At 39.8% G+C, this 22,898-nt stretch overlaps 2 protein-coding genes across 2 annotated transcripts in view; both read left to right on the forward strand.

Moving 5' to 3' along the window:
• Positions 1-1,085: 1,085 nt before the first annotated feature.
• Positions 1,086-20,165, forward strand: mccc2 (methylcrotonyl-CoA carboxylase subunit 2). The gene is made up of 17 exons (XM_023958934.2): positions 1,086-1,369; positions 2,370-2,436; positions 3,378-3,462; positions 3,605-3,706; positions 3,898-4,025; positions 4,303-4,415; positions 4,612-4,725; positions 6,456-6,520; positions 8,548-8,647; positions 8,717-8,812; positions 9,637-9,709; positions 9,806-9,882; positions 12,791-12,857; positions 13,666-13,822; positions 14,688-14,802; positions 17,251-17,336; positions 19,734-20,165. Exons 1-17 carry the CDS (start codon positions 1,238-1,240, stop codon positions 19,849-19,851), a joined length of 1,695 nt encoding a protein of 564 aa, XP_023814702.1. The 5' UTR covers positions 1,086-1,237; the 3' UTR covers positions 19,852-20,165.
• Positions 20,166-22,653: 2,488 nt separating this feature from the next.
• tmem8b (transmembrane protein 8B) overlaps positions 22,654-22,898 on the forward strand; it is a 58,655-nt gene continuing 58,410 nt past the window's right edge. The window contains exon 1 of the mRNA XM_023958927.2: positions 22,654-22,874. Within this exon, the coding sequence (XP_023814695.1) occupies positions 22,790-22,874 (85 nt within the window). The 5' untranslated portion in view covers positions 22,654-22,789. The remainder of the gene's footprint in view (positions 22,875-22,898) is intronic.

The raw sequence follows: 22,898 nt of genomic DNA on the forward strand, positions 1-22,898 counted from the left end.
CTACCGCGCGGAGAGAGCACCGCCGGGCCCAGGAAGCCGGCACCCCGGGGACACGGCCGCCGCTGCAAAGGGGCCCGTACCCCCCACCAGGGAAGAGGCAGGGGACAGACGGACCCAGGTCCCACCTTCCTTGCAAAATGTGTGTGCGTGTATGTGTGTTTGAAAGGGTGTGTGTGTGCATGTGTGTGTGTTTATGTTGGGATGTATATATTGAGGGGGGAGGGGTGTGTGTACTAAGGGGGGTGCGGTTAAAATTGGCGTGTAGGGCACTAAAGGGACATCTCCTGATTACTCACAGTGACGTCCCACCACCCTCCCCACCAAGGGGCCCTAAATGTCTAAGGTGCGGTTAAAATCGGCGGGTAGGGTGCTAGGAGGACATCCGCTGCTTACTGGCAGTGATGTCCAAGCACCCCCCCTACCAAGGGCCCTACATGTCTAAGGTGCAAATAAAACCGAAAGAGGGGGGGCCCACTCCATACAGCAACCATAGGAGGGGGGCCACTGCTTAGTAACCCCCCCCCCCCCCCCCCAAGGCTCATCGCAGGCTAAGCCCCCCACCCCCTCACCCTATTATGAGGTTATATGAGGAAGGGGGTAAGTTGGGGACAGATGATAGACTGTCCCCCGGTGGTCAAACAGCTGTCCCCCCCCCCCCCCAGCAAGGGGGCCAGGCCCACCCAGCCCCGGGGCCCCACCCCCGGAGGCGCAGACACCCCAGGCCCAGCACCACCACCCCCACAGAGAGAGAGAGGAGCCAGAAAGCGCCGGCCCCCCCCGGAGCAAGCCCAGGCCCCCACACCCAAACGCCGGCCCTAGAAGAGCTCTGATCAGGCCTCGACGGGACCGAGGCAGATTTGGCTTTAATTTTAATTTGTGTGTTTAATTTTATTTCATTTAATTTGGTAAATATTTTTAAACCTTTTTTGTCATAATCGTTTAATTTTATTGCCTTTTGAATGTCTTTTTTATATACTCCATCATATAATAAATCTGTTAAAGACACAAATGACAGTATTTTTGTAAAGAGTGGTTTATAAATTGTACTTTTTATTATTATTAAACTTCTCTTGAATTTTCGATGCGCACCAGTCAACAGAAAGTTCGTGTATATGTCCAGCAGAGGGCAGCATAACAATTTTCTATATGAAACACTAACCATAGAAGAAAAAACTGCTAGGCTACCTAGCAAGCTAGCAGTTGCAAATTAAACGTTTTTATTGTTTCGAGAGGGAAAATGCTTCTGCAGTCTATTCGGCCGTGGCTGCTCCGCTATAGTGGGCTCCCCATGGGCTGCACAAGAACGTACTACGCCGACAGAGTCGCACGTCTCGGCTCTCAGCCCGACAAGCAGTCCTCTGACTATCAGGTAGGTTTGCTATTAGCTTAGCCTGCTAGCCAGACTGTGATGCAGAAAATCAGGTCGCTGCAAACGTTTATTTAGTTCGAGAAAAGAAAAACTCGCTTATGACGGACGAGCAGTCAGACACATGTTTGCAGATTCATGCTTCTAAGCTCAAAGTTAACAATTAATGTCGGAGCTCAGCCACAAAAAAGTTATGTCAGAGGTCAAAATTCCTCTATGTTGTGTTGGAATTGTCATACTTTTAATGTAAAAAAGAAAAAGAAAAATATGTTATTTGTGTTAAATAACCAGCATTAATTATTAGTTTTGACAGGTTCTCAACGAAAATAAAGCACATCAGTATTGAATTTGAATTATTAGCCATTAAATTAGCCAAAGTGCTAAATAAAACATACATTGAAATTAGAAAAATAATAATCTTTGTGTCTGGACACAAATAAATACTTCATAATTATGGTTAATCAATTTTACGTTAGATATGGACTCTCTTTAATTTACAAGAAAAAGAACATTGTAATACTTCAAAACACCAGTAGATGGCACTGTGGTCACACTGTCTTGCTGCTTAATATAAATATAAAACACACTGTACTTCGCACTTACTTTGATTTATTGCTAAATCCTTTACATTACATTACTCGTGATGCAGATTGCATTAGAATTGACTACTACTTTGATCAATTTTTATATTATAGCTTGTTTTATTGAACGATGAGGGAATGATATAGGCCTATATCACATTTGCATACGAAAGCAATTGGATTTTAAGTACCAGCTTATGCATCATCGGAAGCTCTCATAATTTGTTTCATGTTTCTGCATAATTAGTTGTCACATTATGGTTTGAGAAACTGCAACCCAGATCAAAGTATCTGAAATGTTTGTTTTATTTTATTCAGAATGGCCCCTTTTGCTCTGACTAACACAGAATCAGCCGAATCTAGTATATAAAAAAACAATTTGGATTAACAAAGCAATGTCAATCCACCCTCAATTTTTTCAGGAGAATTATGAGCGGATGAAGGCGCTCGTGGATGAACTGAAAAGCCGGACAGAGAAGATTAAATTGGGTAAGTGTGAGCATTTGAAAGATGAAAATCCATCCTGCAGTTTTCATTTCAGTCAGAGCTCAGGTAACCTCAGAGATTAGATTCAGTTTTTCTTTATAAAAGTTAGAGGTAAAACTATTCTAGGAGAAAATATTTCAAATTCTTTTGCTGTAAAAATACTTGGTTGTTATTTTGCCGTGAACTGTCCCTGAAAATCTGCTATCTGGGTGGAGTCTGGAGTATTTAGCAAGTTTGAGCTCCCACTGAGGCCGTCATGGGGGGCTGTAGCCAGACAAGTGTCCAACTCCCACTGAGGACGCCATGCTTACTGATGGGGGCCCTGGCCTCTGCGGGATGATATATCTCACAATGCTTCTGCTACTGCCAAGGGGCAGAGGGACAGGACTCAAAAAGCTGGTGGCATTTCAGGAGCTTTAATTAAAGCTTTGGGGAAGGGGGCAGCTTGTGACACTGCTTTAGCATTGGTTTGTGTGGGAGTGAACCGCCCCATTGGTTGCTGTTTTGACACTTTAAAATCCCACTCCGCTGATCTTTTGATCTAGTATCAAAGCGTTCCCAATGGCCTTATAATTATGATGGTGCTGCTTTTATCCATAATCAAAAAACGTGTCGTTTTCGAGGATACAGTTTCTATAGTGTGGCAGTAGTTGGCACGGAGCTACCCCCACCCCCCGTTCCCCTCCCCGTTGCTGAAAGTTCTGAGCGGGGAGGTCGTGGCCCACCCATCGTATTTTCTACGTCACAAATATGAACTTTTCCCAACGGCATTTTTTCCATCTGCTCCTGATTCACAACAATTTGAAAAAAGAAATAGTCAGAAATTCAATTTTAAGCTTAATTTCTGTATATATGCACGTTTACAAAAACACCCAAAACAGGATTTTCATTGGAGTGGGCCTTTAAACAGTCTTATTCTTGACCTTGTTGCTTCTTATACTCAGGTGGGGGAGAAAAAGCCAGAAGACTTCATACTTCTCGGGGGAAACTTTTACCTCGAGAGCGTATTGACAGACTCCTGGATCCAGGGTACGAACACGCCCTTCCTGCTTTGACAGAATCAGCATTGATGGTTGATTTCATTCAAATTTTGCACGAATTACTGAAACCTTTAGGTCAGATATGCACATGATAGAAAGCAGAAAATGATTTACCTGGGATTATCTTTCAGGACTCCTTTTTTAGAGTTCTCCCAGTTTGCAGCTTATGAGTTGTACGGAAAAGAAGAGGTCCCAGCAGGCGGGATCATTACTGGGATCGGACGGGTTTCAGGGTAAGACACACATTCACGATCTTACCATGTAAAGCTACTAGACCGTGTGTTATTTCAACCGTTTGATTTTACGTTTTCATCTTGACTTGCATCTCCAAAGGTGAAACATTTGAATTTGTTGCCTGATTCTGTTAAGATAAACCAACATTTTCTTCCTTAAACCAAGTTTCCTTCCTTTTTTTTTTTTAAAGGGTGGAATGTGTTGTAGTTGCAAATGACGCCACAGTCAAAGGAGGAACATACTACCCCGTGACGGTAAAGAAGCACCTTCGAGCCCAAGAAATAGCCCAGCAGAACCACCTACCTTGCATTTATTTGGGTGATTATTTCTATTTTTTTCCAGCAAAAGAGAAGTAGAGGAGTATAAAGGGGGAAAAAACTGTAATTGGCTGAACAGTAAATATAAATTTAGGTTTCAAGTTGTATAAAAATGTATTTTAGGGTTTTTGAAATTAGCCTCTGATGAGTTTGAAGGCTCCATTTGGGAGCAGCAGGCAGCAGTTCATGTAGGAGCGTAGATTTATTAGTGTCTGTTATGGCAGCCATGGGCCAAATGCTGATAATAACCAATTTGCTGATGTCTTGATGTCTCTCAGTGGACTCTGGAGGAGCTAATCTACCCAGACAGGCTGATGTCTTCCCAGACAGAGATCACTTCGGTCGCATTTTCTACAACCAGGCCAGGCTGTCTTCAGAGGCAATCGCACAGGTGATTTTCACAAAGCTTTTTTTGTCACGTTTACGACAAACAACATGCTGATTCTAGCAGACTTCCTTATAACAGGAACACTGCCCTGCTTTTAATATTCCACTACCCTGCTGTTATTTCAAATCTGCGAATAAAAGGAGTCCTTTAATAGTGCGTGTGTTTATAGCTAACTCTAGTTGTTTCCTCCGTCCTTGAGATTGCTGTGGTGATGGGCTCGTGCACCGCTGGAGGAGCGTACGTTCCCGCCATGGCCGATGAGAGCATCATTGTGCGGAAGCAAGGAACCATCTTCCTCGGAGGACCTCCTCTGGTCAGTGGATGTGACGGTTTGTTTAAGCAAGATGAGAGTTTGATAAAGCACGCATTAGTCTGAAGGCTTCATTTCACATAGGTCTTATTTTTAAAGTAGCATTTTTTTTTTGTTTGTTATGATTTTATTATAGCTCAGAAAAGAGCTAAGATGGAGCATGTTTTTCCCACAATGCATCTGCTGACATCTACAATGAAGTTAACTCAGTGGAGTTGTGAAAATTTACTGTTATTTGCCTTTTTTAAAAAAAAAAAAAAAATTTAAAAAAAGTATTCAGTCAGTCACCAATTGTGCAAGTTCTGCCACTCCAAAAGATGAGAGGCCTGTAATTTTCATCCTAGGTATGCATCAACTATGAGAGACAAAATGAGAATAAAAACCCAGTAAGTCACATTGTCTAATTTTTAAAGAATTTATGAATTATGGTGGAAAACGAGTACAGTGGTGATTAACAGAATTATTGATAGAATTAATGAAATAGGGCTGGACAAAAATGATGGTACCCATAACTTAATATTTATTGCACAACCTTTTGAGGCAATCACTGCAATGAAACAGTTTCTGTATTTGTCAATGAGCCTTCTGCAACTGTCGACAGGTATTTTGGCCCACTCCTCATGAGCAAACTGCTCCAGTTGTCTCAGGTTTGATGGGCGTCTTCTCCCCAAATTAGCATGTTTCAGCTCCTTCCACAGATGTTCAATGGGATTCAGATCTGGGCTCATAGAAGGCCACTTCAGAATAGTCCAACGCTTTTCTCTTAGCCATTCTTGGGGGTTTTTGGCTTCACTTTCTGTTTTCCATGATCAGTGTGGTTCACACCTTTTCACCAAACAGTAACGTGACTATTTGTCTCCCTTTAAATAGCCAGACTGACTGATTATGGGTTTCAAAACAGTTGTGATGTCAATTAAAGGACATACCTGAGTTCATCATGACCCCCTGGACTTTTATGGAGGTACCATCATTTTTGTCCAGCCCTATTTCATTAGTTTGTTTTTTTTAATTCTGTTAATCAACAACTCAAAAGTAATGGCTGCTTTTGATTATTTAATTTTCACTAAATTTTAATTTATTGTTACTTTTTAACGTTTCAAGTCATTTCAGTGAGCGTTGTGGACTTTCTTTCTTTAACTGAGGGGTACCAACAATTTTGTCTACCGCTGTATTTGGTCACTGACAAACAAGCAAGATTTCTGGCTCTCACATACCTGTAACTTCCGTCCTCCGTCCTCCCGGTTACCTGTATTGATGGCACCTGTTTGAACTTATTATCCATATAAAAGACACCTGTCCACAACCTCAAACAGTCACACTCCACACTCCACAAAAGAAAAGGAGGATAAGAGGATGATTATAGAAGGGAAGTAGATTCATAAGGCAACAAGTAACAATCTGCTGAACTTTTATAAACATTACTGTCAGGTGTAAATGTTATCTAAAAGAGGCGGGGCCTGTCCGTACAAACACTCGACTGTTACAAACATACCTGTTGGTTCCAAGGGGACAGAAGGTCCGAGGTCCCATTGTGGTGTGTGCGTGTTGGAGTGTTTATTGTTGTGGGGTAAAGGGTGTGTGTACTAAAGGGTGCAGTTCAGATTGGTGGGACGGGCACTGTGAGGACATCTCCTGATTGCTTCGCGATCATCTATTTCAAAAGCCCCTTCCGAGTGGAGTTAAGTGATGAAGGACTGTTTGTTTCCATCTGTCAGTGATTCTCTTGTCTGCAGGTCAAAGCTGCAACTGGAGAAGAAGTTTCAGCAGAAGATCTTGGTGGTGCTGATCTCCACTGCAAGTATGATCATCCAATCTGAGTCGTTTGTGTCTGAAATTAGCCTTAAAATCCTTAAACCATAGATGAGGCTCCAGTTTTTTATCGAGCTTTTGTCATTTTTGTCTACGTGGCGCAGGATATCAAAGCGTCAGAGCCACAGCTCCGTTTCTCTGATCACGATGCCACTTCCATTCAAATAGATTGAGCGGTGAGGCAGTGAAGTCGGAATGGAACTGCTCTTTTCTCCCAGGCCAGAATTCCTTCAGTGGGTTGTAAAGGAACTTATTCAGAAAATGATTTGCACTTACTGCTGTCAAAGGTGGCTCCTCAGATGCTGAGTCATGTTGGATCCAGTCACTGCTTCTGTAGTTTTTCTTCACTTTCAATTAAATAAATAGGATGTTATTTATCATGAATTCATATGATTACATTTAGGAGCACTTATGGGCCAGATATTCCTTTACAAGTCCACATTTTGGGGATTTAGGGTTTCATCTTTTCTTCTAGTTCAACTATATCAACTGATTTATGTACTGATGTATTTAGTTATAGGTGCTCCTTTCTGTTTTCATATCAATCTTTTTACTCATTCAGTTATATAATATAAATCCAGACAGATTTTACCTCACCTCCTTTAACTTACAACATTTCTTTTCTGGCTGCTTCCAGGAAAATGAAGACTGGAAGCTCATGACTGTGATTTTACAAGATGCTTTCTCCAGCAGCTTTTTACCTGGCTTGTTTTATTTTAAAAATAATATTCAAAGGCATGTATATGAAATTCTGCCAAGAGAGAAATGTTTAATTTAAGCCTTGATTTATTTATATTCAGTTGGTAAAGAAAAATGTTTTTGTCAGTCTCTGATTTTGCAAGATGTTTCACTTAAAAAGATGAGTCGAGTCTGGACCGTTTATTATAGAAACACTTCAACTGTTAGACAGAATGTAAAAACAAAACAAAACAGGAAATTAAATGTTATGATTCTTACACAAACTATTCATATAATAGAAAAACTGTGTATCTTCTACAAACAACCAAGAATTCTGTTCCTCACTGACCTGTTACTACTTCTTTAAGAAACTCTTCTATCCTCCACTGGTTACCTGTATTAATATCCCCTGTTTGATTAAGTTATATGTATAAAAGATGCCTGTCCACATCCTCAGTCAGACTGCAACCTCTCCACCGTGACCAAACCCAAAGAGCTGTCAGAGGACACCAGGAGCAACCTTGTAGACCTGAAATATGACTGAAATGAACAAGTCTAGAACAAGCAAACAGCTTAGAGAGGAGAGATCAACTGTTGGAGAACGATTACTAGAAAATGGAAGAAATAATAGATCCCTGACCATTTCCGTTCACCCGGAGCTCCATAAAAGTAGTTCTCACCGGGAGGGGAACAAATGATCTTGAGAAGGGTGAGGAAACCGCCCAGAACTACACAGGGAAACTGGTCAATGACCTGAAGAGAGCTGGGATCACAGTCAAAATGAAGCAGCAAAGGGTTAGCTATGTAAAAAAGCATTTCAAGGTTCTGGAGAGGTCTGCTAGCCTTTGGAGAGAAGTCTAATTGAGAATCTGTGGAGGGAGTTTAAAGTCCATGTTGGCTATCAACAGCCCCAAAGCATCACAACTCTTGAGAAGATCTGCATGGAAGAATGGACCAAAATAGTATGAAACCTTTAACCTCTGACATTGACAACTGGGTACATTTCAAAGTATTCAGGGGAACTTTTGTTTTCCCCAAATGCTTATTTTCTACTTGAGTCCATAATAACTACTTCATAATTTTTTTTAGGGTTAATATAATCTGAATATTGTAAAAAAATATATATTTTTGTGGAGATTTTTGTCTCTTTCATCCGTTGTTTGTTCAAAATTCCTGTAAAACTTTAAAATGTTTGTCTTAGCTTTTTTTAATTTGATCCTAAGTAATATTTCACTTTTCTAAGACACCAAATTTGTGCAGGATTGTAATTATTCTAATTCAAAACTAATCACCTCTTTGTGTAAAACTGAAACAATCAACAGATATGGACTTTTACAGGAAATCTGGAGTGACGGACCATTATGCCTTAGACGATAACCACGCTCTTCATTTAGCAAGAAAGGCCGTACGAAGCCTCAACTACAAGAAGGATGTGCAGGTACTTCACTGATCACCACCTTCCCGTTAGAGTGCACAGTCAGTTACCTCTGAATCTTTGGGGTTTCAGGTGACAGTGGAGCCCACAGAAGCCCCTCTTTACCCTGCCGATGAGCTCTACGGCATTGTGGGGGATAACTTGAAGCGTAACTTTGACGTCAGAGAGGTACTTTTGCTGCACATTTGTTTGTAGCTTCATTTTAAAATTCCACTCCGATCATTTTCTGATCTATTTTCAAAGCGTTACCAGTGTTCTTTTAGTTATGATTATGCTGTTTTGTTTAAGCCAAAATAGAAAATTCTGTAATTTTCCAGGACATATTTTCTGCATAGTTCATTAGAAATTTGCCTTTAAGTTGTGGGCGGGACCGTTGGCCCAAACAACCCCGCCCCGTTGCTGAGAGCTCTCTGTTAACACGCTGTCCTGCTAGCTTACAGCCCCCTCACACCCCCAACCTTGTCTGCTCTTGATTCTCAACGATTTTAATAAAGAAATACTCAGGCAGATTTGAGCTTAATTTCCTTTATACCTATCATCCAAAAAATCCCCCAAAAACATGTTAAGATCCTCAAAAGCATCGGTTTGGGTCTTTAAATGTTTCTGATGTTTCTCTGACGTGATGAAAATGTTCGAATGAGTGTGAGGTGACATTGTTGATTGATTTTCTCCTCATAGCTCAACTATTATTGGAAAAATGAACCTTCTTTTGACTCAGTGGTTTGCCCTGGATTTATAGGGAAATGCTGAAGCATCAGAAGGCTCTCAAAGGGAGTTCCACATGTCCGACTTTGAGTCAATAATGGCTGCTGGTGTCAGTCATTTTTCTTCCTTTTGATTGTTGATGTGAGAATTGCCGTCCGGTTGAGACATGCTGGAGTGTGTGCACAGGCAGCACCATCGGCTGTACGTTTAGGCAGAAACAGGTTTATTTTTGTTGTTTAAACCACCATGCATTAAAACGTTCAAAGAAAGTCTTTGTTGGATTTCAGGTGATCGCCAGAATTGTCGACGGCAGTAAATTCGATGAGTTCAAGGCTTTTTATGGAGACACGCTTATCACAGGTACGTGGACGGCTGATTTCTCTGAAATGTATTTTCTGTAGTTTTCTTTTTTCTAAATAGTGATTGGTTGTCTTTCTTTTCCTGTAAAACACGCAGGATTTTCAAGAATATTTGGCTACCCTGTGGGGATCATCGGTAACAACGGAGTTTTGTTTTCAGAGTCTGCGAAAAAGGTATTTATTCTTTCGACTCAAAGCTAAAGGTTTTGTACACTAGAAATCAATGCGCTCCCAGTTTGCTATTTAAAGCGGAGTCTGTCATTAAAGAGTAAATATTCTAACAGTCTGTGAAGATTTCGAACACAGTTCTGAAGCCGTGAACACCAGGAACGATTTGCTGTCTTCATCACTAAATAAAAGCAGGAGCTTCGGCTGCCTTGATGTTTGTGCTGCAACTTCTCACAGACTCGTCTGCAACACCTCAGAAGTACTCTGATTAGTTTAATTATAATAACATCACATTTAGCAACCACGGGTAAGGAGCAATCCCAGTTTTCTGTCTCTATAATTCACTTAATTTGCAAAGCAATTTGCCGTAAGTAGATGTGAACTTTGCACAGGCTTATTGAAGATGAAGAGCGGAATTTGTGATTAGAGACTTACGTTTTCAGAAACAGGCTCGGATTTTGATTATAAGCTTAACTTGGGGGGGAGAAAATATCTTCCCGCCATCCTTTCTCTGTGAGGTTTTCACATGACACTATAAGCTTGGGCTTTTGCAAGTAATTCGTGTTTAATTACCAGTAAATGCTGTCAGAAAACTATCACCCAGGCACCAAAGTGGAGGAGACTTTAATGGAGCATATTCAAGGAAATTCAATGCCGCACCTGCAGTTTAGCAGGCTTTTTGAGACGAGCACGGCTCCCTTTATAAGAGCTGTTTTAAAGCTTATGTTAAGGTGTTTGCTCTACTGCAAAAAGAGGAAATTCAGACAGAAGATGTTTTAAAGCTGCTTGTTATTTACCGGCCCCTGGTAACTTTGGCACCCAAGTTAATTAAGTTACTGTATTATTTCATCTTTTTTTTCTGCTTTGTTTTTCTGTTAAGTCATTTAATCAGGTTTATTTTGGCGTCAGAAAAGAAAAATAACAATTTTATCTTCAGGTCGTTTATATTGGTTTTTAAAATAAAGTTTTCTTTTCCTTCTTTTTCAGTTTAAGAACTTAAACCGACAGTAAAGGTTGAATTTGAAGTGGCTTTTTATTGTTGTAATGAGTTTCCTCCAAACTAAAGGCCATGTCACACAGCCACTACGTACATTTTGCGCATATTGCATGGATGAAAATAGTTCATACGTGAATATTCATGGAAAAAGGGAGAAAATTCGTGGACTTTATGTGTAATTTTCACAGATGTATCATGAATATGTCACGTTAAAACCACAGAAAAAGTACGGAGAAACCACGCAAAGAACACGTAAATCAACGGAAAACATGAACCGTGCATGATTGTTGAAATGCAATTTATTGGTGATTCGTGCATCAACTACGTAATTTTAGCGTGAAATGTGCACTTTATACGCAATATAAAAGTTTTACATCCGTGAGGTCTGTCAGTCACAAATTGTCGTATCCATCTCGCATAAATGTTGCACAATTGCATAAGATTTACGTAATAATTACGTATGAACTACGTAAAATACCTGTCAATCGTGTAATTCTCAAATGACCAAAAAAGGAAAAGGGCCTAATGAAAATCATAAACACGCACACACACATATATATATATATATATATATATATATATATATATATATATATATATATATTGTAATACAACAGGTTAATGCTAAAATCGATCTAAACATAATAAATTGACATATTGTCGTAGCGGTAATTTTAAGCAGAAGTGCAGTTATTCATATATTCTTCCCAAATGTCTGTGTGATGATGTCACACACAAAGAGCACATCTGTGTGCTGCAGCACATCTTCGTGATAAATCAACATAATATCAGGTAAAGATCCTAAATTTTCATCATCTCATAAAATCCCTTTCTCATCAAACATTTATCAAACTCATTGAAGCTTTTTGTTACTGCAGGGAATTCTTACCGTTATCGACTTTTAACAGAGCTGGAAAAAAAAAGACTTTCATAAATCTTCACCTAATTCAAAATGTTCTGATTGGAACCAGGAAGTTAAGTCCCTTTAATTACCGTTCAAAAACTTTATTTTATTTGCTCATAAATCCTTGCTGGCATCCAGGTGCAATGTAGCCTCCAAAGCAATGGATTCGGAGGAAGAGTAGACTGCAGCAGTTTGGTATTACCAAGAAAAAAACTATTCAAAAACATGAACTTTCATTGTATTCTAACCAATAAGCGGAACCAAATGCATGTCGTAGCACATGTAATCCTTTTTGTCCTTTAGCTAATTCAGGGCTCCAGACTAACTTTTTTCACTAGGAGCACTGTGGCCCCCAACTGAAAATTTTAGGGGCACAACCAGAAAATTTAGGGGCGCATACCGTAAATCAACATTCTAACCAGATCTACTAATTCTCACTGTATTACGAATAAATACTTTAATAATAGATGCAGAAATTACAATGTGCTGTTTCTAATTCAGTGTCACATTTTTTTCTGCACTTTTGAAGATGAAACAACGAGGTAAACTGACGGCACCATCGCTGTCATGACAGTACAAATAAGTAAACAAAATGCCATAAATTTAGAATTAAAAAAAGTTTTTAGTAACAAGTGATTACCGTAGTAACCTTTCGGTCATTTCACAGTTTCAAACAATACTTAAATGTATGTAAACATTAGGGGATGGAAATACATCTTCTGTCACTATTTTGTCTTCATGTTCTCACGCAAAAGACCAAGAGAAATACAAAATAAAAATAACTTGAAGCATTTTTGCAGCTGCTACTAAAATGTCAAACTCTGAAACAACATAGACATGATGGACCTCACCTCCGGCAGCTCTGTGCCAACGCAGTTCAATCTGCACGCCTGTAAATCACCCGCTTTTTATTTCATTGTAATGAAGGTTCCCGTTGTCAGGTTTTACCTCTTGGCAAGTTTTTCCAAGTCTGGAATATTCCGCACGTTGTGAATAATTGATTTTCTTTCCAGGGGACGCATTTCATTGAATTATGCTGCCAACGTAACATTCCACTTGTTTTCCTTCAGAACATCACAGGTTGGTGTCCATTTTTCTTCTTTATCTGGACCATCGAGTTCTTCCTTTTGGTGTTTGATAACCCTTGTGCTGTCTTGTGGGGTCATCTGGACCCCACAAGACAGCAGGCTGAACCTATTTTCTTTAATGATTTTTGATCTTCACTGGTGTCCATGGATGGACACCATGGATGCTTGGCTGTGGTGGAGCGGTCCCCGCCTGTGATGCTGCATTTGGCTGGTTATGCGGCTGTTCACAGAGAGGGACGTTCCATTTATTAGCGTTTACAACATCTTGTTTTTGTGCTCATCCTTTTTCTTATTGTCCTTCCCCATCAGTCAGGGGGTGGGAGGTGTGAAAGAAGTGGTGGGGTTGAGTAGGTTTCCGGGGATGGGGGCCCCTATTTTTAAATTTTGTATTTTTGTGCTTGTTTATTTTAGCTTTCATGCTTGTTTTTATATTATCTATTTTGTTTTGTTAATGTAAAGCACTTTGTTTTATACCTTTTATATGAAAAGTGCTTTATAAATAAAGTTTGATTTGATTTAGATTACATAAAATCCTCTCCACCTTTATCCCCCTTTGTCATGGTAGGGATAACGCATCAATGTAAGGGAGGGGTCATCTGGATCCCATAAGATAGCACAAGGGTTAAACACATGATTTCAAACTAATGCTGGGAAACAGAAAATTAAATAGTAACATCAGAGTTTAACTTTAAGATGATCACATGACACAAAACATAACTTCATTGTTCCAAAGAACACAATCTCAGAAATGAGATTTTTGTTGTTGTTCTTTTCTGTCATTTTGTCCTTCTTCATTTCAGGTTTTATGGTTGGGAGGGAGTATGAAGCTGGAGGGATCGCCAAAGATGGAGCCAAGATGGTTACCGCCGTTGCCTGTGCAAATGTGCCCAAAATCACAGTCATCATTGGAGGCTCATATGGAGCCGGCAACTATGGCATGTGTGGAAGAGCATACAGGTATGAAGCAGGGCGATTCATTTAAATTTGTTGTTTTAGACTATTTGTTTTTGGAAAAACTGAGATTTTATTTTCCCAGCTTTCTTGCACTTCTGTTGATCGGAGTGAAGTCTGTCCGCCAGTCTCTGGTAAAGTGCAGAAGTGAAAACAGCAGCAAACTAGCAAAGGGGAGCTTTTTCCTAACTTCTGCTAGTTTTCTCCGTGTAGCTTCAGTTTAATCCGACGAAGCAGCGAAACGTGAGGATTTAAACAACTGGACAATAAAGCTGTTGGACTTACAGCAGCTACAGAAAGTTTAAAAAAAGTATTGATTTGGAAACAGCTCTGTTGTTAGACACTGATGCTATGTTGCTATGCTAACGTAATGCTAAAAATAGCTGACCCCCCCCCCCCCCCCCCCCCCCCTTATGAGAGTGTTGCATCTTTACAGTCAATGGCAAGAATCCAAAACATGATTGTGTTTTTGTTATGATTTAATGTAAAACTGAATCAACTGGAGGCAAACTTAGAAAAAAGAATCTGCTCCTTTTTAGTAAATGTGTCCTTGTTTTCTCAGCAGGTTTGAATTTGACTTTACAGTTGGTTCAGACTACAGGTGACGGACTGAAACCCCTCCTCTCGTGGGGGCGTTTTTCAGCAAGAAAACACAAACCACTCATCTGTGATCGAAAATCAAACATTTCATAGACGGCAAAAGCAGAGAACAAAAGTTGATTATTAAATCAACACAGGAGTTCCTTAGAAAAAACTGTTGTTTTTATCTCTATAAGTGACCAGAAGACAGTTAAATAAATAAGTCATATCTATTAAAGATTGTTGGGATTCAACCTTATTCCAAGTTAATAATAATGTATTTGTTTTTCAGTCCTCGCTTCCTGTACATGTGGCCAAACTCCAGGATCTCAGTGATGGGGGGCGAGCAGGCAGCAACAGTCCTGGCCACCATCACTAAAGATCAGAGGGCACGCGAGGGAAAAGAGGTAACGCTTAACGGCGCTCTGCCCGCCCACACTGTGCCCTAAGCATAAACATAATGAAAAAGCCTTCTTTTAGCAAGCGTTTGGCTTGGCGGGGGTGAACCAGCATCAGTGCTGAGTGATGACTGCGATGACCTGCTCTGATTGAATGTCTGTCATAAAAGCGCCCGGGCTCCGCCGTTATGGGTTTATTAAGGGCGCAGTAACGCCTCCAGAATGACTCGTCACATCAGGACCCTGCAGACAGACTCTAACCGTGGGAACAAAGACCCAACATAAAAAAGAAAAAATCTAATTAAAGTTCAGGTTCTGAATATTATCTCTGGATGGTCTTTTCATTTTCTAGACTCATTTATCAGCCGTTTTTCAAAGTTAAACGTTAAAGTTAAACAAGTCTCTTATATTAAGTCACTGATATACATTCTAGTCTTTATTTAAAAAATACCCTATCATGCAGTTTCAGGACTATCGTTCTGAAAATATGTTATATGTTTATGTAAATATGCTATTTATTTTAGTTAGTGTGTTGTGAACAAGATAAAGGAAAGGTTTGTGGTTTTCAGAAAGTGCGTTAATGTGTAAAACCCCATTTCCCAGAAGTCTCTGCATCAAACCACAGTACATCAATGCTCATCTATACTGGCGAATGGGGGACAACAATGCATTGGGTCTGACAGATTGGCCCTAAGAAATTTAGTTGTAGTAGCAGCACCACAGAATAAGAGAAGAGACATGAATCTCACAAGTCAGTGATATGATGTGAATTTAATATTTTTAAATGCACTTTTTATAAATCATTTAGGTTTTTATCCTCAGAACACAGTATTTTAATAGATAGCCTTTTGTATTGTTTGTATTTATTAGGTTTTTACTTTTGCAAATGGGTGACGTGATAATTGCTGTTTATTTAAAAAAAAAAAAAAAAAAAGAAAATAGTCAGCATATGTCCAAATTACATCTGCATTCTGATAGCAGAGCAGCAGCGTCAGTCAAGCGACCTAAAGAGGCGGAAGAAGCTGTGAAAGAAGCCTGGTTCTGGTCTGGAGCTTCTGGAGATGATTGTTTCTAAGGAGGCGTTTTAAGTTGAAAACCATCAGGGAAACGTCTGAAGACCCACTTCATTACACAGTAACTCAGTAACGCTGGGTTCAGTCTGATTTTTAACTATTTTTGGACACAAAAATAAAATATAAGAATCATGTTCAGAATGATAAACAAATACTAAGTAACTTTAGGAGAAATAATTTCACAGTAGCACAGTAAATTGTTAAAAAAACAACAATAGAAAAAATAATTTCTATAGTTTATTGCTTTGTAGCAAACAGCTATAACACTTACAGACTCTGTTTACGTCCCTGCAGTTGATCCACTTTTAAAGACTTCAGCTTGATGGCAAACTCTACTATTGTTCAGAGGTTTTCTGTAAAATAAAAAAATAAACTGCATCCACTGCTGATTAGCAGAAATCCACTTTGGAAGGAAGAAATGAGTCAAAGGCAAAAAAATCTTAGAAAGCATGACATTACATGCATACGGACTCTGTGGTTTTATTTTATTCAAAGACATGAGCGGTTGAAATTACTTTTTGGAAGGAAATCTGTCAGTTCTGGAGGTTGGAGATCAGCAACTTGGGCAAAAAAGATAAGTGAGAGGAAGAAAGAGTGGTCAAAGTTTTGCTTTTCAAGACTTTTGTGATTTCCTAAAATTACTATAATAGACAGAAACCGACTAGAAAAGGTTAAGACCTCTTCAAAAATAAGAACGGACCATTGTTATATTTGCATTCAAATGTGTCATTAAGTGGTCATATTTACATCATATTCAAATATCAGTTGAAATACTTTTGAATTCATGTCAGAGCTGCCAGTTTTTCCCTCTGGAAACTCTTGAAAACATACATTTGAAACTTCAACAAGCATCCAGTCAATCACTCCGAAAGCATTCAGATGGAGACGTTCTGTGAAAGCAGACCCGATTCAATCAACAGGAGGGTGAAAATATTGTTTGTGCGGAGAAAAGCCTTGATTTTGTTGTCTGCATTTTCTCTCTGAGTTTCAGTGATCTGTAACACTGGGATGACTAAGAAGCAACACTGGAAAATAATTGTATAATTTGCCACACAGCAAGATGATCTTCATCAGGCACTATAAAAATGCGCCAGCACAATAATAAAATTCCTCAAAAATGGAAGTGTTTGTAAACCTTTTATAGCATTTTTTTTAACATTCATACAACTTTTTTGGTTTGGTAAATAATGAGTATCTTTATCATTTGAGACAATTGCCTGGACAGAAGTTTCAGTGACTTCCCTGTTTTTTTCCATTTTTTTTTTCCAAAAATCTGCTCTTCACGACAAACGAAGCGACTGTGTTTTCTCTGCTTCACATCTTTAATAATTCAGGCCACCATTAAAGCTTTCTGGCCTTATTCCTTTCTTCCAATTATTCATAGTTCACAGCGGAACAAGAGGCTGCCATGAAGGAGCCGATCGTGCGGCGGTTCGAAGAAGAGGGAAGTCCATACTTCTCCAGTGCCAGGTGAGATTCGTTTGGGTCGCATCTTCAGGCACTAAATCTTGGTGTTACTCAGAGAGAGTCGACTACGTAAGGCAGGAACAAATCATTCTCGTTCCCTTATTTACTCTGACATCCTCCACCGGTCTTCCTGTGATGCTGCAGCAGAACGGAGAAACAATAAGCCAGAATCTCAGCGTGGTAAGAGACGCTGCAGCGCAGCTGAAGTGTATTTGGTCTCCATTAGACGGCCTGCTGGTTTGTGTTTATTGGATTTTCATGTGATCATTATGTCTGTGAGCAGAGCACATATTAAGATGACTGGGTTGTTACAAAGATCATACGTGGAGAAAAGGCTTCTGCATTCCAAACATTTCTGGAAGGCATTGCAAAATGCAATTATTATGAAGTTTATTATGAAACTGAAGTGAGAAATGGAAATCACCTTTTTGCCAGGACCACTGCACTGCTTTAAGGACTCTTTGTGTTCTACTACAACTTCTTCAGAATACTTTGAAGTCCCACTCCGATCATCTTTTGATTTTCAAAGCGTTCATGGTGGTCTTTTAATTATGATTCACCAGTTTCAGCCAAAATCCAAAGACCTGTGTGGCTTTCTAGGACATATGTGTGAGCAATCCTGCTCTCTTTCACCTCCCTGTTGCTGAGAGCTCTCTGTTTACACGCTCTCTCGCTAGCTTACAGCCCTTCACACCCCCAATCTAACAGGACAGGTGCAACAAAGATGGCGAGCAGAAGTGGAACTATCTGCTCGTACAGTTTTGAGCCAGATGCCAGCTCAGGAAAACAAAGACGAATGCATCAGAATGGAGCAGAGCAGAGAGTTTGTGCCACACCCGGTCTATTTTCGACGTCACACATAAGCTCTCTGTCAAACGGCGTTTTTTGTCTCTGCTCCTGATTCCCAACGATTCGAATACACATAAAAGCAATTCAAGGCTTGATTTTTGTTGATATATGTCCTCCATCATGAGAAAAATGCCACAAGAACAGAAGTTTATCTTGCAGCATTCCGGTACATGGGTTCAGAAACTGTTGCCTCCTCTGAGAACATCCCAGAAATCCAGGTCTGCTGTGTCTGCTTCCTCAGACACGATGTCTGACTCATGCTGTCACACAAACCCCCTCACTCTGGGATGCCGTTGCAGCTGTCAGCTGCAGACATAAACTCCAGCACGAGGAAAACTAAAATTGCAGTGTTTTTGACTGATTATAGCCGTTCGTTCGTTGTCGGTAAATTAAATCAAATTAATTTCCCAGAGCTCATCCTAAAAATTCAAAACAATATTTAATGAGGTTTAGGAAATTGTATTCCTGCCATAAACCTTTGCATAGTTTTAGTGTGCAGGTGATTGAGTCGACCTTTAGTGTCTTCTCTGTGCAAAGGTCTCTCTGGGGTCACATAGTTTTAGCTCCTGTCAGCAGCCGGATCCGCAGACGCTGGGTTGCTTCTTACTTTGACAGATGTGATCAGTGTCAAAGACAAAGTTGTGTTGAATCAGCAAACTTTCCCTCTGATAGGTCATCATGTTTGAAAATGCATTTGCAGGACTTTAAAAATGTAAAATAAATCCACAGTACTTCTATACTTCAAAGTACTTCAAGTAATATCTTGTGGTGGGATGGCTGAAAATTCCAGCTAAACTATAAAAATCAATTTTATAGTGTTAGCATTAAATGAAAACTGTGGTTTGAAATTAAAAAGAGGAATTTGGGGGAAAAAATGATAAAGATTTTTAGAAAAGAAGAACTAAGATACAAATAAACCAGATAATAGTGAAAAAGACAGAAAGAAAGAAAACTATAGTAAAAAAGACAATAAATGATGGAACCAGTTGGTTGGAACTTGCATTTTAACTATATTTGACACATTTTAAATCATCTCATACAGCAAACTGTACTTAATTAAAAAAGACTTTACATATTTTACTGTTCTATCATTTGTTTTTTAGTTTTATAACATTCAATATGAGGAATATGCTAACAGGCCAAATATAGTAATGTTCTCGTAAAATGTTTCTTTTTTTTAAATTAAATGTTTTAGAGTCCTAACTGTTGATGCAAATATGCATCAAACCCATTTGGCTGCAAACTGGCCTAAATTTAGCATCGACATTAAAGCAAAATCGTGAGTCACATTCATTTTCTCATAGCTGGAAATAAATTCACTTTATAATTTATTGACTTCAATTAATGAATTATTGCATTCTAATTTATCCTCTAACTTTTTTTTCTTTACACATGAATGACCTTTTTTCTCAAATACACCTTCATGTTCAGACCTTTTTCATGAATGAATATGTGTTTAAATTGAACACAAATGACCTGACGGGTTATTCCCCTGTGGAATGGAAACTGCTGCATTTGTGTTGGAGCTGAAGCTCTTTGTGGTTCCCGCAGGCTGTGGGACGACGGCATCATCGATCCAGCCGACACCCGCCTGGTTTTAGGCCTGAGCCTCAGCGCCGCGCTCAACGCTCCCACCAAGAAGACTCACTTTGGAGTTTTCAGGATGTAGCTTTTTGTTCAGGTGTACAACTCTACTGTGTTTCTATCCATCTTTGTAGTTTGATTTGAGGTTCAGTTGAGCAAACCTTGGAGGAATAAGAAGATCAATCTCTAAACCATGAAAACCGGAGGATTTGGTCGTTGGACATTTCCACTATTAAAGCTGTGCCTTATCTGTCTGTCTCCTAAATCGGTTTACTTTTGCATATTTATTACAAGCTGTAAACTGAACTTTTTGTTTTAAGTCTGTGAGTCTAATAGTGTTTTTTTTTCATTAGAGGGCAGTGTTTAGTCAAAAATAAAAGCCTGTGCTCCGTGTGCTCAGATGCTGGTAGCAGTTCTGTCATTCTGATCCGATCCGCTGTTTCCTCTTCATATCTACAGCTATACAAACCTTTTTTTTTTTCTTTTTTTAAAACACTTGAATTAGACCTGTAATTTCATGGTGTGTGACAGAGCTCTGCCACTGAGTCATCAGCTGCCCTCTCATCCTCCTTCAGGTTTACCACATTTCCTAAAAATAAAAAAAAACCTCTTCTCACATCTTTGCGTAGACTTTCACCCTGATGACCAGCTTCATCTGCACTCCTCTGGACCCCCGGGGGGCAGAGATGTGATGCAGCTGAGGATTTACATGTTTGTCTGAAGCCAACTGCTTAAAGTGCTTAGCTGGAAGCCCTTCATGCTCCTGTGTGAATGACAGCGAGGCTGTGCAGCAGAGGCTCACCTCAGGGAGAGCAGAAATAACTCGGGGCATGATCTGCACCGAGGATGTGTGGTGTGTTTTTGCGCCGCCCACACATCTCCAACCAAAACAGCTCTGCTGGAAATGCCTGCATCCTCGTGCACCAGATGCCCCTATGAGAGCAACACCAAACACAGACATTCTGCTTTTTTATTTTATTTTAAATTGTAGTGAAGGAACCGAACTTTAAAAAAAAAAGACAAGATGCTTCCTAGATTCACGTTTAATGAGACACATCCACCAGGAAAATGTGGCCAAAATGGAGCACCTGTTTATTTAAAACGATTTTTTCTGCTCTTTGACATCTTGTTTTTGAATTTAAAAGCTGAGGTAACAAATTACCTTACCAAAATAAAAGCCTTGTGAAAAGTTTTGCCAGAAATTAGGCCAAAACAGAACAAAAACCAAATTCCACATGAGAGAGTCTGTTGGAGTCTGAAGGACTTCAATGAAAGTACATAATATAGTAAAAAAAACTATCTGATTTTATGTAGGAGGTTTTGTTTTTGTTAAATTCTCTTAGTTCCAGAAGAGAAGCACCTCTGCAGACACTTTATATATAAAAAAAAAAAACCTAGTTTACTCTTCAAACATTTACTGTGTGCGTTAGAGCTTTTGCTTCTTCTCAAAGCAAACCAATTCCTTGCATTTCTTTTCTAATTTTGTAAGTCCTAACTACCAGTTTTCGACCAGAAAAATTAGGAATTATTTGGTTTCAGATAATGCTTTTGGTTGACTAATTGATTTCCTTTTAAGTTCAAACACAAAATAACAGGGTTACATAAAAATAATAAACAGAAAAGGATAAAGTGCTCAAAAGAGAAGTGTGTCGAAGAAAATTTGTATTAATTTCTACTCTGTCTTACTATATAAAGACAGTAAGTTACTATATCGCATTCATTTTTACACATTAAACAAGACAAAGTGTTGAATTTGTTTCCCACAAAAACCGCAGAAGTTTCAGGAGCAGCAAATGCTTTGTCTAATAATTCTACTTCAAGATAATTGAAATAAAATATCTCTTTTACTCTTCCTTGTGTTTTTACAGGCTGATTGATTTTCTAATTTAAAGGAAAATGTCTACAAGTCTTGGTTTCCAACTTTAGTTGTGGATCACTCTCCTCCACTAGCAGATAGATGTTTTCATTTGATTTTCCCTTGTTCAAAAACAGCCTAAACTAAGTCCACCTAACTGTGAAGCATGTGACATCGTTGACACAAACCGATCCGGCATGAATACTTCTGATGAATCCCTACTGTGAGGCTTTTGTCTTCTTGGCAACTAAGTCAAATCTCGTGAAAACACATGCATTTCTAAAGAAACTCCAATTACATCACAGTTTTTTTTTTCCATACAGCTGCAATGGTTCAGTTAAATGCTCCATTCATGGCACATTAGAGGATCCAGGAGTTCATTCCCTCTTTGACAAATCAGTTATGACTCAGAACAGAATGTGCAACTGTACAAGGAGGGTCATCTGTCATGGGTTCATACAAATACTGATTGATTTCTTTTTTTTTTTTTTTTTCATTTGGAATCACTTACTGGAGACTAGATGAATAATTACAGCCCATGTTATTCTGACCTGTCTTTTATTGAGGAAAAACTTGTTTAACCATTGAAATTATCACTATAATCTTATTAATTTTGGATTTGCGCTGAAACCCCTTAATCCCTATGAATTCCTAAATTAAATTAAGATATTCTGAAAGTATATTTTCTAATGTTGCCGTTGATTCCAGCAGTTCTTGTAAAATAGGTCAATCTTAAGAAACACCTTTTTTGAAGATCCAAGTGGGACTTTTCCTGTTCTGACTTTGGAGTTTCTCCGTGATTTCCGGCGGGACGAGGACGTCTGATTCCGCCGCCCGCCTGTCCCGGCTCCCGGGGGAAGGAGGCCGCTGCCTCCGGGGGCATCTGCAGCCTCGGCGCGGCGCACCGGACGCGGAGTGACGGGGCTTCGTGCTGCATCCTGCGCGCGCACCGACGCTCGACTGACAGCGCGGGAGCTCCAATGAAAGCCGCCGACATATTGAGTCTGTCAAATCAAAGCCGGAGAGGAGGCGCTGTCCCGTCGTCGTCTGGGTGACGTCATGGCCAAACAGCTGGTCGTTGGCAAATATGTGAAAAAATGTAGAGCGGCGCAGACACTGCAAGCTACGGCCGGGCTCCAGCCCCTGACGGAACGCTCTGCTCGGAACGATGCGGCGGCCGGGGCGCCTGGGCTCGGGCTGCTGCCCCGCGGGGCTGCTCCTGCTGGTTTACACCTCTCTCTGCGCTGTTGGAGGTGAGTCTCCCCGTCCGCGCGCGC

Source organism: Oryzias latipes, chromosome 9 (assembly GCF_053564925.1).
Source record: "Oryzias latipes strain Hd-rR chromosome 9, Olatipes_Hd-rR_3.1".
In the NCBI taxonomy this organism is placed as follows: Eukaryota; Metazoa; Chordata; class Actinopteri; order Beloniformes; family Adrianichthyidae; genus Oryzias; species Oryzias latipes.

What these genes read in the sequence shown, in the direction of transcription:
- mccc2 (XM_023958934.2), top strand. Translation starts at nt 1,238, where the DNA reads ATGCTTCTGCAGTCTATTCGGCCGTGGCTGCTCCGCTATAGTGGGCTC. An exon ending in GACAGAGAAGATTAAATTGG is followed by an intron (nt 2,437 to 3,377) that starts GTAAGTGTGAGC and finishes TCTTATACTCAG; the next exon opens with GTGGGGGAGAAAAAGCCAGA. An exon ending in GGGCACGCGAGGGAAAAGAG is followed by an intron (nt 14,803 to 17,250) that starts GTAACGCTTAAC and finishes AATTATTCATAG; the next exon opens with TTCACAGCGGAACAAGAGGC.